This window comes from Aptenodytes patagonicus, chromosome 5 (genome assembly GCF_965638725.1).
Source record: "Aptenodytes patagonicus chromosome 5, bAptPat1.pri.cur, whole genome shotgun sequence".
NCBI lineage: Eukaryota > Metazoa > Chordata > Aves > Sphenisciformes > Spheniscidae > Aptenodytes > Aptenodytes patagonicus.
In genome coordinates, this window is record NC_134953.1 from 34,430,686 (window position 1) to 34,445,166 (window position 14,481).

Genomic DNA, 14,481 nt, shown 5'->3' on the forward strand with positions numbered 1-14,481 from the left:
AAACCTATGGGGTTTCCTAGCCACAAGGAAACAGGGGGAAATACTGATTCTGGAGATTTAATACTTTAATTAGAAGCATAGCAGATGAGGAACCAGCTGCACAGTTTCTTTCCTGGCCTCTCACCCATGGGCTGAGAGACTCCCCAGCGGGCTCCCGTGCGGTGCCCTAAGGGACAGGAGGGAACCCTCGCCCAGACATTCCTCCCACCCCATGGAACACAGAGCTACGGAGAGGTTCCCTCTCGTGAACAGGATCTCCAAAGCCACTATAATAAAAACCATGAAAAACAGAAATAAAACAACATGGCCAGTAGCAAGGTCACCAGACTACTTGGCACGCCAATACTGCTTGCGTGTACTGGTCCTTTGACTCCTTACTGCTGCTATGAGTAAGGTTATTCCTTAAAACAAGTTAGTGAGAATTACTTTGTTCAGCTTTAAAATGAAAAATGTATTGATGCACTGAAAGATGTCTCTTGGAAGAAAATGCAGTTTTAAAAGTATGGTGAATCTTGGTTTTTAATTAGCTACATGCTCCTTTAAGCACAGTTTAAGGATAAATGCTGTAAATACTGAGCAGTCAGCACACATGAAATCCAGCTTTCACAATTCTCTTGCTGGTGGGTAGTTAAACAAATTGCAGGAGGGCTCACAATCGGCAGGAGGTAGATCTGATTTACTGACGTTTCTAATCCTATGCAGTTATAAAGACGGATGTTTGCTAGGAAAAAAACCCCTTACCCACTGGCAGTTTTACTTGTCAGATCTCAAACCAGCTTTGGGTTAGAATGGCACGTTAGATGACCTTGTCAACAAAAGCTGTTTTTAAACACAAAGCTGGTGCATCTGCATCACAGCTAAAGAATAAAATTCGTTCTGCTGCATCATACTTATGTGGGCTTCATTTTACCCTTGACCAGTCGAAATCACTGTCACAATACCAAGAGCTTTAGAAAGGCAGGGAGAAAACTTAATACCGTGATTACTGGGAACTCGGTTATATCCCTGGGACTAAACCATACAAAGGCTGCAGTCTACAAGCCTCAGCCCCAGAACATGCCAGGAAGCTTTGCAAAGCAGAGTGCTTTAATGTCACCCTGCTCACTGGAGTGTAGTCCTGCCAAAACCAGCTGGTATCCTCTCTCTGCTGCTCTCCAGGGCAGGAGAAGCAAAGAGCAGCTTCCTCAAAGTCTTCTGCCAGCTCCACTGATTTTCTTAACAGTTATTTGCAGATTATGGGTGTTCCCAGGAACCTCCAGATAAATGAAGTTATACAGTCGGTGCTGCAGTATTGTGCCAAAGTTCACTGCAGATTTGTCGGAGCTCTGGTTTTCTTTCATGTTTGTTTTGTTACTAGAGGGATAATAGTCCCTTTTATTCCTCCTATACGGCTAGTGTTGTTGTAACAGTGGAGAAAAAAGGTGCGGCTGCATGTCTCTTACCCAGATGGATAAAAAGGAATTTAAAAACAGACAGAAATAAGCAAGATGGAAAGATCCTAAATATTTAATTTTGCCAAAGACCAGGGGCAATGCTGCAATGGGAACAGGAGCTGTACAGAGTGCTCAGACCTCTTCCCTTACTGGCCTAAGCCACCATCAAAACATAATCCTTTCAGTCTCAAGATCACATTCTTGTAATGCATAAACAGCAGCTGTGCCTCGGTCTCCTTGGGGTCTCAAGCCTCTGTGGCAGTGGCGGTAGAAACAAACATCTTTCATTAAGGTCATTTTCATTAGTGAGTTCTGCCTGCTCAGAACCTTGTTCATCAGATGCCACGACTCTCCGCCTGTGTCTGTGCTGAGTCTGTACTTACTTGTTTGCAGATGTATTGCTCAAGCCACACGGGGGGAAAAAACCATCCAACAAACCAACAGGCAAGCCAAGGAGACCTGGAAGGAAACGGTGCCGCAAATGGGGCAGAGTATAGTCCAATACTGGGAGCTGGGTCATAGGTCTGTTGTTTGTTGCATGGAGGACAACACGATGAACAGACCTTATAACAGCACTTGTAGTCTGTGTTTTAATTTACCTCTGTGTTATGTTACTGAGGCCAGCAGCTCCGACCCTGCCAGTCCCTCCCAGGGTGAGACGGAATGAGGGCACTTACAGAGCAGAGCAATTCTGCAGCTCTCCCAGCCTGGCAGGGACTGCAGTGGAGAGGCTGCACACAGCTGAATACACAAATGGAAATGCTTCCCATGTGCCTTATGTGGGGCACGGGCCCTGAACTCTTCTCACCTACAGGATGGCCACATTCTCCCTTTCCATAAATAAGTTTCCTCTGAACAATAAGATCACAAAAGCTGCTGGTTCTAGTTCTGACTGACTGCTGCTCAGGCTCCCATGCCACTCCTCCAGTGCAGGCTGAACCAAACTCTCCACAATCAGTAATGGAGGGTTTCATGGGCAAAATGCACGGAAAGAGACGAATAAATCTTTAATAAAAATTGGCAAGAAATAACAAAAGTACAAGATACAAAATGACATCAGATTTGAATAACCCCCGCCTAGAAATCTATTTTATTTTCCATTACAAAATTCTACCATAAACCTTTTGGCAAGAATCTTACTAAACAGTTTTTGCCAAAAATTTGTACCCATGAAAGATTTAACAACCTCTGAAAAAGCATGAAAAATTAGACACTGATTTCTGTCATGACTGAATAAAAGGAGCTTTGGATCAGGCTCTGAATGTGCACATTGTGGCAGAACTCTTATTTTTCCCTTGTGTGCTAATTGCTCGCATTCCTGCACTACCATAAAAACCCGTTTCTTTTGCAATGCCCCCCCCCCCCCCCAGTCAATCCGCCATGTGAACAGAAGAGGGGAAAGGAAGCAAAACCAAAAACATCTGCACTACCTTGAGGTTAGAATACGATCCTATTACATGTGGAAATGGGCATCAGTCCTTGCTTGTCTGGTTTTATGGGCTCAGCCCTCTAAGTGCTAAATCCCATGGGAATGTGCTCGAGAGTGCTGAACACTTGACAGGACTCAGCTCTCGGCCTGCTGGGAAAATACCTCCGGGGGAGAGAAAAGCCTTTCTCCATATTTGGGCCAGGACAGAGAACTAAGGTAGCAGTTAAACGGAAATAATAGTGTTAGCAATAATGCAGAATGGCACTGAAAGGAAAAACAAGTTGGGAAAGAAGAACAAAGGTAATGAAGCAATTCAGCCCTGACAATAGCTGTGGAGGCACATAGCAAAGTCTTTTTTCCATAGGACTCAATTTATCCTCAAGGTTTTGGCGTTACCAAACTTTATCCCTGCAGGCTACGTGAGTACCTCTGTTGCTTTAATGCAACATGCAGGCAGTAATGAATATATATGCTACGGTAAAACAACACAGATCCCATGTGCAGCTCTGCCCAGCGGAACCTCCAAGTGCACCGCCGTCCCCTCCCCACTGCTGCTGTTGGCACAAGCCAGCAGAGTGGGGTCACAGCACGGGCAAGCACTGCCATCCACTTATGAAGCCTGTGCCCAGGTTTTTCAGATGTTGAAACCATTTTTTTTATTCCAGAAAATGCAAACTTGACAAAGATTTCCAGGGCTGGCTCCTAAGTAACCTAACGTAAATCGGTACAGGATAAGTACTGCCCTGGTCCAGGCATGACTGCAGAAAAGCACTGGGCATTTCATTGTCAGTGTGTGGCAGGCTTGCTGCCTGGGGGACGAGAGAGCTGGAAGGAAAATGCCTCCTACTCTGCATCGCCCCTTAACAACTATTTGGCTAGCCAGGAATGTCAGAAAACACAGGAGTAGGAGAGCCCGAATCCCCTCTCGCTACTGCTCCGTGCAAGCAATGCCAGGCCCGCTCAGTGCGAGCCTCAGAGAGGGGCACTGGGGCTGCGGGGTCGGGCACAGCACTCGCTCGCTGGGCACTCGGGCACTGGCGGGAGAGAGCCTGCTGCTCCAGGCTGCTGCTCAGGGCCCTGCAGCAGAAACACGGGAGTTATTTTTGCTCCGCCGGTTGAGAGTGCTGCTCTGTGCCTCTGAGCACTACATCCTGAGACCTCTTCCCCGAACGAGGACCTGTTCCTCAGCTTGTGCATGCTCTCGCTGTGACTGCAGTTCACCCAAACGGAACCTCTGCTCCCAGGAATATGCAGAAATTAAAGTCCAGATCCCTACCAATGTTAAAACTCGATTCTTCCATTTCATACCGCTATTTCATGAACTTTACCTGATCAAAATACCTATGGAAATTGTTGTTTCCACTATCAAACTCTTTCTCTAAAAGGCCTGATGATCGCTGCTTTGAAAATTTTTCTTGTTCTGTTTTAAGCTTGTCTTGAGATGCAGAGTGGGGGATAAAAAAGAAGCTATAAATCATCAGAAAATGACAGAAGTATCACATGTATTTTCTAATCGAGAGACAGGTACAGCTCTAATCCAGTTCAGATCAGACACGTTCCCAACAGAGCAGGTTCAGCCGCCTCCACTCACCACGCACCCTCCCGACTGCCTCTGCACTAGCTGCGGATTACAACACTATATATGCTGCTTTATTGTTGCTCTGTTAAAAGTTCAACCCCACATTATACCAGCACATTTAAAAACAATTTTCTATGCCTTTCTCTAAACACAGCGGATGTACTTGGAAAGAAGTGAAGGCTGCCTTTTATATACTTTCTCTTTTCTACTCTGACATTTCCTGACTCCAAACCAGTGGACACTAAAATAGTTCAGACATAAATTGGGTGGGGGACCTCAGCCACAGGCCAACTATGCAGCCTTTAAAGCTTTCAGCACATGGATACTTATGTCTTACCAGAAACGCTCTTCCAGCATTTGAGGGTCTGTAATCACCCACGGGCTGCCTGCCCCGTTTGAAAACAGAAACCACATTTCTATTTCTGACCAGTCATGTCTTATCTGCAGAGGGTATTACTGATGAAGGGTTATACCCCGACCTGCCCAGGGCCTTTCATGGAAGGCAGCAGGTTCCGCCTGTAAAGATGAGGTATCGGACAAAATATTCACTTCTACTGAGCTCATTTTTGCAATTCCTGCCTTGTCCTGAACGGGAGCACGACTGGTATACTGAAGAAATTCAGGGTGAAGACAGTCAGAAATGTCATCCTGCCTTTTCCAAAAGTTGTCTGTATCTTAGAGAGATCAGTAGCTGTGCAGAGCAGCCTATCTGCTATCCACATTATACAAAAGGTGCAGTGCCTGTATGCATACTCTTCTCCACAAAGCATGCAAATAACAGCGATATAGATATGTGCAATCAGAGTGTCACAAATCATTCCTAAAGTAACAATTACATCTTAGGCAAACTCAGCTAGTGCTGTAATAGCACTATGGTGGCTGGCTGTCTTTTTCATGGCTTGACTACATGATTTTCTAATACGAATCTAATAAATCCTGTAAGTTACCGGGGGATTAACATAACCGTTTCCGACGCAGAATTCATTTCTTATGCTATATGCTGCGGGCAAATAATGCCATACTATATGACCATACAAGAAAAAATACAAGGGCAAATGCAATCATTTGTATGACTATGCCATTGTTATCAGTATATAAAGTATATTGTGCTGTAAATAAAGGCCATCTGTAAATAAATGTACTAAATAAAGCCTACTGAACGCAATACAAAAACTCTTATTAACTTTGGTAGGTTTTAAATCGAGATCATCTGCTGTTTTGAGGAGGTTTTCCAGAACACATTAAGCACTTAGGGACCACAATTTTCAACCAGAGTACATGGCTCATACTGTCCTATATCCCACTCACATACATTCCTGCAATTTTTTAACTTGTAATTTGGATTTTTTTTTTAAGAAAATAGAAAAAAGGAAAAAAAAATTGTCACCCATATCTGTCTGCAATTCATTTTGCTCTACATCAGACCAACACACTGCATCTAGCTGTAGTCTTTAAGATGCCATGCAGAACAGTGGCAGTGAAGGACACAACATGCCATGCAGCACAGTTGTTTTCCAGCAGAAGACAACCATAAACCTCTGGGTTAAGCGAGGAAAGGCCACCTAGCATTTGGTTATAAATACATACTGGCAATGGAAAGCACACCAGTATGCCAAAACTGACATTCTGACACAGCAGTCCAAACCCACGTCCATGCCAACATCGCCTCAGGAATGCAAATCACAAAATACCTTCAGAATCAACCGCCGTCGATAAACTCTTGTAGTAATTCTCTGCTCTTCATCTGAGCTCGAATCACTCTCAATCTCACTGTCACTGTCACTACATTCCTAATAAATGCAGTTTTAGTACATTTGAACAGCACATTTACAAGACAGAACATGCTGAACAGGACTAGAAGAAGAAAACAGAGGTTATCATGGACAATGTGTTTCCTGTCTCTATTATGTATGTTATGACTTGCAGTTTTGCTCTTAAAGTATATCGTGGGAGGAGACCTTTTTGCTCCTTGGCATGCTGTAGCTTGATAAGTATAGCAGGTAAGGAATATCTCAGCAGCTCTTAAGTCTTAGAAAATGGTATTTGGAATGCATCTGACCTGCGGAGTTTCTAAATCTTACATAGTTGTTAAAAATTGTGTGTACAAAAAACCCTTGTCATAACTGCTTCTCCTCAAAAATTAATGTTTCAAACAAACTATATGGATTCACAAGGTATGGGAAGTGAATTTCCACATAAAGAAAGACAACAGTCACACAGAAAGATTCAGTGGAGCACCTCCACAAAGAAGATGGTAAGTAAGCATTTTTAAGGACTTCTCCATGTAAATGGCTTTCCTGCTCAGTATTTATCTGCTTTTAAGTAGCAAAACTAGCGTGAAGTACAATCACTCTGCATTTTTTAAGAAGGGAACTGGTAGACCTCAGCTCAGGGCGAGGGGGAACAGCCTGATGCTGGTCTCAGCTTGGTGCCAGGAGGTACCACAGCCGCACGCAGGCGTCTACTCTGTCCTGGCGCCCTCTGACAGCCCCAATGTTTTCCGCTCCGAAACCCAAGGAGCTCCTTGGCTTTGGGGCTGAGCAGCTCTGTGTGCATATGCGTGGCAGAGGGCTTCATACTATGTATGTGATGGGCACAGGGCAGAGGCCCTTCTCACATGATGTTTGGCTGAACCAGCCTTTCTCTGAATAGAGAAATTTGAAAATTTTCTCTACAATTACTCAATGACAGCCCAAAACTGATTTTAAAGTAATGAATAGTGGAGATTGCTAACTGCATTTCTGTTTCTCTTTTTGAATCTGGTCCAAGACATCCCAAACAAGAAGCATTTCTCAGAAATGATGTGTAAAATAAGAGTAGGCATAGGTGGGTGGAGGAGAAAAAGGACTATATAACAAAAAGCATTTAGGGCAGGATGACAGTATTCATCTGTGTGTAAAGTCTCCTGCTGTCCTCTGATGCTAGCCAAATATATATTAAAAAAATTATAATACAACCCTATCCTGAAGAAGTAACAAGAAGCAGAAGATTCCCAGAGGGCACGAAGGTTTTGGAGGAAGAGTTATTATTAATGAACAGCTTCAAGTGGTTTATTTGTGATGGAATTCTGACACTAGGAGTCACCTCAACCAGGTGGTGGACATCATCCTCTTTGGGATGATAGAGCAACTGTGCTGTGCTCCTCTCATTTAAAAAGATCACTGGAATCTGATGCTTGAGCATTCATAGAGAATTATATGGCCTACACAGTCACTGCACTGCTTTTGTAAGCTTTTGGGCATTTACGTGGGCTTGGGATGAGGCCAGCAATTTGTTTCATCCATGTCAGCAGCCCAGTATCAATTGTCTGAGTTTATCTCTTGTTGCAAACTGTGTGCCAAAACACTGACGCAGCCCTCACCCTGCACGTGAATGACTATTGCTTCTTAGCTCTTTCCCAATGGGTCACAGAAAAAATCTCTTACTTTGGGAATTAATTTTATTTTGTTCCTCCTTTCTTTCCGCAAAAATAAATCTCTTTCTTCCATACTTTTCTCTTTATGGAGCATTTCTGAAGAATGCCTTGCAGAAAGACTGCAGTTGAAATTCTCTTTCTGTTTTCATGACAGCACATGAAATGTGTCACCAGGAATTGGACTGTGTTAGTAATTAAACTATTGACTTCAAATTACATTAGAAGATATTCTTGAAGAAATATCGACAAGATATTAGAAGCAATTCTTGTTGTCATTCTAACAAACGCTAGTTTGTTACCCATTCAGGCTTTGTGAGACACCCACGGTTAGAAATCACATTATTTTCTGATACCATTTTATTCAAAGATCATGTCTATAAAAAGACTTGTTATTTAGAAGATAAGATTATCACCCTTTACATAAAGCAAAAGTAGTGCAAAAAGCACGCATAAGAAAAGCATACGCTTATTCTTCCCAATCCAGATGGGATATCCAAAAGTTAAGAGAACACAAAAGTGGATGACAACTTATCTTCTTACTGATGGGAATCCACAGGGGGAAGCGCAGCATTATTGCACACCCTCAGAACATTACAGTGTGCATCTACGCTTATCCCTGCGTTTAAACTGAGCATAATAATAACAGCCTGAGGTCTGCCCCAAAGCCTACCAACACTAAAGGAACTCTGCCATCTGCCTTTAACTGGATTTGCAGAAGGCTTTTACTTACATTTTTTAAGTATTCCAGTAATTAGTGAACATTAGGAAAGATCTTCGCTGCTTCAACTGTGTCACGAACTAATAACAAGATAATAACAATCATATGCTGCATAACTGCTGAGACTGATTACGTTACCATCTAATAAAAGAACTCTTGGTTGTATAATTGAAAGAATAGTTTAAAATGAACTAATTTAAACCTGAATGATTTATTGCAGCCTACCACAGCCAACATTTTTATTGTGCTACAATAAAAAAAAAAAAAAAGGCTATATCATGTAGAAGCAATTCTACTGAAACACCTCGCTTCCAGAAGTTATAATCTCCTCCTGTATTACACCCAGGAAAAGACAATCTCAGCAGAGAGAGGAATGTAGAAGAAACTCTGCAATACCCTTTTTCAGCCTGGTTCCCTGCTGGCCCTGTGGTCTATTCCGTGGCAACCCTCCTGCTGCTGGGGCGTGAGGTGCACGCAGCTACAGGGCTATAAGCCATTCTTTGAATCAACTTTACTTTTAAGCTTCTGGGAAATAAGTATAAGCAACTGAGAAAGCTATTAAAATCTTCATCGTCAGAAAACAACTCATAACGGAGGTTCTGCAGTTAAGGATGCGCAAGCCGGGCAAGGTAGAAATGAAGGGGAGCCCCTCCGCGGTATTTTAAGAAAGAACCACCACCTGGAAAAGTGTTTTACACATTTGGAAATCTTTTGATTCCTCTTGGCTGGATGCACTTTAGAATTGGGATGAACAAGGCCATGAAACAAAAATCATAAGGAGGAGATTAAAAACTACCCAAAATTTATTTTCCTGCAAATTAACAGAAAAAAATGCAGGGGGTGTTGGGGACAAGGAGCAGGATAGGGGCCGAAGAGTCCCTCTATCTCTTTGCTCACTTCAATGTCACAAAAAGAGGGGAAGCCAGTGGCATCACCTTAACTGGAAACAGATGGAAGACAGCTGAGCTGTTTGGCACTGTTTACACAAGTGGTATGTCAGGGCAGGAAAGAGGCCTGTTCCCCCAGCGATGCCGCACGGTGATCCCAGAAGCTGCTCTAACCTCTCCCAGGGCTCGGGGCCAGTCAGGCAGAGGATTATACAGCCCTGCTTGACTCCTCTGCCTGCCCCGACTCCACCTCATTCTATTCGCACCACAGAATATAAATTTCCACTAAGTTCCATTTTTCTTAGTTTAGCAATAAATAGAAAAGGCATAAAGAAGCATTAAAAAAAAAAAAAAAGCAACCCTGTCACAAACAACATTACAAGTCTTACAAAAAATGAATGTCAAGCAATATGTCAAGCAATGGGGACACCTCACACAGTTAATAATTACAGGACATACTGTACCTTCTGTTCAGACATTACTGCTCCCTCCTCCTCTTGGATGCTTGTTCTTGGCTTGCCATCCTCAGAAGTACTCCAGCTCATCTTCTTCACACTGACAGGCACAGATGTTTTGTTGCCTTCTGTTGTTGGCTTGCTAGTCTCTTCCAAAGATTTCTGATATGCTGTTGATGATAACGTTTGCTCATCAGTACCAGCTGAAATTTGGGGCTTTGTTTTCAGGGCTTCTTTGTCACTCTGTTTTCCCACATCATTTAAAGATTCCTGGATGTAGGATTTAGTTTTCGCCTCTGCTGTGGATTCGGATAGGCTTCCATTTGTTTCTGGCTTCCCTGCTTCTCCTTTGACATATGAGGTAACAGAATCCCTACATTGGTCCAAGCTACAAGAACAAGAAAAAAGAATAAACAGCCATTTAGTGCTTAAATCACATGCAGAAGGGCAAAGCACCGAGCCTCTTGCTAAACCTTCATTCTTAGCACATACGTTTCAGACAGAGAAAAGTAAAATTTTAAATTCAGCTTGCAAACATCAATCTATTTAATAGCCTTGTCTTCTGCATCATGGTATCTTTTCAGAAGCAGCAAGAATATGGTGAACACTGGAAAGAAGGCCAAATGTCTTATGTTAATCCCCTTCCACCGGGGGGGGGGGGGAGAGGAAGAAAAATACACAAAACCTACCATTTCCCTTGTATAATCACGTGATAAATCCCTGAGGCACTAATTCTTTAACCTGCTCTCTAACCAAGGAGGTGCTGAAAGTACCTGTTACCGTGCAATTACCAGTAATGACCAAACAATTAATGTTATTTTTCCCCCAAACTACAATATCTGTACTCCAGATAAGTCATGCCTTTTAAAAAATATTGGTATCTGAAAATAAATCCTTAGACAATGCAGAATTTCAGTAATACACAAAGCCAAAGGCAAGGAAGGTTACTACAAGATAGAAAGCTGACCAAAATTTTGCCTCAGAGTACCTGCAGACAGGTTTAACCTGCACTTCTGATGCATGGTTTTCTTCTCTTTTGCATTTTTGCTTGCTTTCAGATAAGCACTACGACTGTATACATGAAAATACTATAGCTATTTGCTGGCAAAACTCTTATAAAAGATAGCAAATTGAATTCATCTAGTTATGGATACGTTATCTTCTCAAGGAAGCCCTTTCACTTCTAGAAGTGATCTATTTTACTAATTTAACACAATATAAAATGCAGAATAACATTGCTTGCTTAACAGAACAGAAATCACAGTAGATCAAGTGCTTTACAGTCCTGAAAGACAATCAGTTTGCTGAAATCAATGGCCGAGTTCCCACTGGATTCAATAAGAGAGTATCTAATGCTACCTGGAACCTTAAAACATCCTGAGTCAAAGCTGCAAAGGATGTAGACTGCCAACAGACAAATGATCACTCTGCAGATAATCATTCTCTGCTGATTTACAGCTCATGAAGACCTGGCTCCTTCAATTAGTAATCATGGGAGCCACGTTCAAAACAAAGGAAGGCAGAAGCTCTTCACCCAGCGGGTACCAGTAAGGCTGAACATGCCAACACATGTTGTGAATGTTGAAAGCTTAAGCAGGTCCAAGGGGAGGCTGGAAAAGCTCATGCAAAAGAAATACATTGAAGATAAATATGTAGAAAGCATCCGTCTCAGCAGGTCGGTATGCTGAAAGCAAGTGGAGCCTGGGAAAGTACTAGAGGAAAACAGCGTATATGTCCACTCTCCTCCTTTCCTAAGCATCCTCTGCAGTCACTGCTGGGAGGCAACATATGGGACTAGATGGATTTGGTATCACCATTCTTACCTTCTTATGCCTTGTAACTCATCTCTTTAAAAGTCTAGTAAATCAGCATGACATAACACGCTTGAAGTAAGTGTCATAAAAACAGTGACAATTTAAAAATTGGCTTATGGAAAAAGTAACAACTACCTGAGGGAAGGCAAAGACATGCAATGAAAAGGACGACTGCCAAAAAGGTACTCGAAAAATAAAAGTAATGTAGTATCCTGGTTTCAGATAATGTACCTTTTATAGTCCTCAATTCCAGTTACATCTATGCATCACTTAGATTAATGAAAAATGGAAATACACAAGATGAAGAACAGGAGAAGTAATATTATCCTCTAAACATAATATAAACTAATTCTGAAATACCTGTATTAAGAATGAAACCTGATAAATACACATTTTTAAAGACAAATATGTCTGAGGCCAAACTAAGTCAATTATTACTTTTTCTTTTAAATACATCTATATATATGCTTATATACATATTCTCATAGAATAGCAGAACAGCAGCCTCAGCACTGCTCCTGGAGGTAAAAGCAGCATGGAAAGGCTTGCTTACACACACACACACACACACACACTCTCTCTTATACAAAGATCCTCACCTATCATCCAAGCGATCTAGCAGGCTACCACCTAGTCTGCGTCCCGACGACGGTGGCTCGGTGACACTTGGCGAGTCAGGCTGCCAACCTGTAATTGAAGACATTTCGTGTTCTGCTTGCTGAACACCTTTAAGAATTGACCATACTCTCTCTTCCGTCATCTCCTCAGACTCAGCTCCTTCTTCCAGATGAATGTCCTCAAACAGAGATTTAAGCTTTTCTTCCGTCATCTCCTCATCAGTACCAGACTTTTCTCTCTCAGGCTGTTCAGTCCTTACTGCTGTTTTACTAGTCTCTTCACTCTGCCTTTGTTTAGCATCTTTTGATATCCCGCCATAACTACCAAGATACCGCGGAAAATCCTTAAGGTCCACTTCCTCCAACTGGCTCTCGCCTACGGAAATATCTTTAGGTGTTCCTTCTCTAGGCACCGAGAAATCGAGTTTGCTGTCGTCCAGTGAAGTGTCTTCTTCAGTCACCACTGGCGGTGCTGCTGCTGTACCATCTACTTGTCCCTGGGAGGTCACTAACACGTCACTCAGTCTACTGGGAGTTCTAAGGGGTGACTCTAGGCTAGAGGTGTCGCTAAAGAAATCGTCCTGATGGAAAGGGGTGGGCGGCACGAAGCGCAACCCAGTGGGAGTTTCCAGTTCCACTTGAATGGTGGGATAACCTAAGGAAGACAGCACATTTGGACTGACTGGGATGAAGCATGGAGCAACAAATAAGCAAATGTCAAATGATTCATGAATTACTTGAAGTATGAAACGTATGAGGAAGTGCAGGCATATAAAAGAACAAATGCAGTTCTGATAGATTTCTTTACTTTGTCCTAAATAGATGGAACAAAAAATGAGTACTGCCAGTGAATAGTACAGTGAAGCCAGTACGTTTGACTGTTTTGTATATAGTCTGTAAAGATTTCAGCAATTGTTTTTGCAGCCATTTTAACATTTTCAAGCTATAGCAGATTGATGAGCATGCAATAAATCAAATGTGGACAAGAGTGGTTGTCCCTTTATACCCAATACAATGTCTTGCAGCCATATTGTGTAAATCTTTCTTTCCCAGTTTTTATTTTTTATTTTAAATTTGGAAGTTTAATAAATAGATTTTAGAGACAGAAGTAGATCATAACATAGGACAGCCACTTTTTGTCAGTAGGTATTATTTCTAAAACAGGTCCACATTTTTAATATACCTTTATATAAAAATATACAATACCAGCAATACAATGCTACTAACCTATATCCCCGATTTAACCATAGAGCCACAAGAATGGAATAGTTAAAGAACGAGGAACAGAAATGGATCCTAATGAGAATACTAAAGAATAGTAGATCTAAATACACAGCAGGATAAAAAACTAAAAAAAGGAAGTTAACAAAGGAATAAGAGAACACAAACACAACAAGGGAGAGCTATATGAATATTTCAGGTACAGTAAAGTTATACAGGTGAGAGGACTGTGGTGAGTAAGGAGCTCTTGGTGATCTTGGAGAGTGAGGCGATCTTGGTGACATGGGAACAATCAGATACACTGATCAAATAAAGAGAGAAAAGAAAAGAAACATTGATGAAAACATGGGAAAACCATACAAAAGGATTAAACTGAATATACACATAAAAATGACAACAAAATCTGAAGTTTGCTTTCCAGCAAATAATATGTTGGGTAACCTACAAACGGAAAAAATATATGCCGTGGGGTTAACCTGACATTGTGCTGCCTGCAAAGGGGGGTGCATTAACACGGTTTGGTTGTTTTCTTTCCTGAATCAGCTGAGAGAAAGGAAAAAGTGGTCTGGTCTGGTCTTGGTGAGGAAAGGAAGCTTGAGGAAGGCTCAGAGGAGAGGAGAGACAGAAAGCAACTGCAGAGAAGCGTATTTTTTCATAAAAACATTGATGCTACTACTAAAAGGCACAAGCAACATTTCAAGAGCAACTTTCTTAAAATGTCAACAGAAAATTATTTCTGTAATGCAATGATTCAATGACCAGCAATGCTGCTCAATAATGGAGGTACGCTGAGCTTATATGCTCTAAAGAAAAAAAAATCCTACTAAAATACAGAGAAAGCTCAATACATACTTGAACAAATTACAAAAGGCAAAGGAAATGTTACTTACAAAAGAAAAATCTTATTTAAGGA

At 41.9% G+C, this 14,481-nt stretch overlaps 1 protein-coding gene across 8 annotated transcripts in view; it reads right to left on the bottom strand.

Annotated features, from left to right (window-relative positions):
• The window catches only part of ANK3 (ankyrin 3), a 208,866-nt gene that overhangs the window by 8,891 nt on the left and 185,494 nt on the right, over nucleotides 1–14,481 (bottom strand). For 5 of the 8 annotated variants that reach the window (XM_076339316.1, XM_076339315.1, XM_076339314.1 and 2 more), the window contains 3 exons: nucleotides 12,330–12,417; nucleotides 9,926–10,304; nucleotides 6,133–6,231 (listed from right to left, as the gene is read on the bottom strand). In XM_076339316.1, coding sequence (XP_076195431.1) covers nucleotides 6,133–6,231; nucleotides 9,926–10,304; nucleotides 12,330–12,417 — 566 coding nt within the window. Of the gene's footprint in view, nucleotides 1–6,132; nucleotides 6,232–9,925; nucleotides 10,305–12,329; nucleotides 13,003–14,481 lie in introns of all 8 variants that reach the window. The other 3 variants (XM_076339319.1, XM_076339318.1, XM_076339317.1) reach the window with 1 other exon arrangement.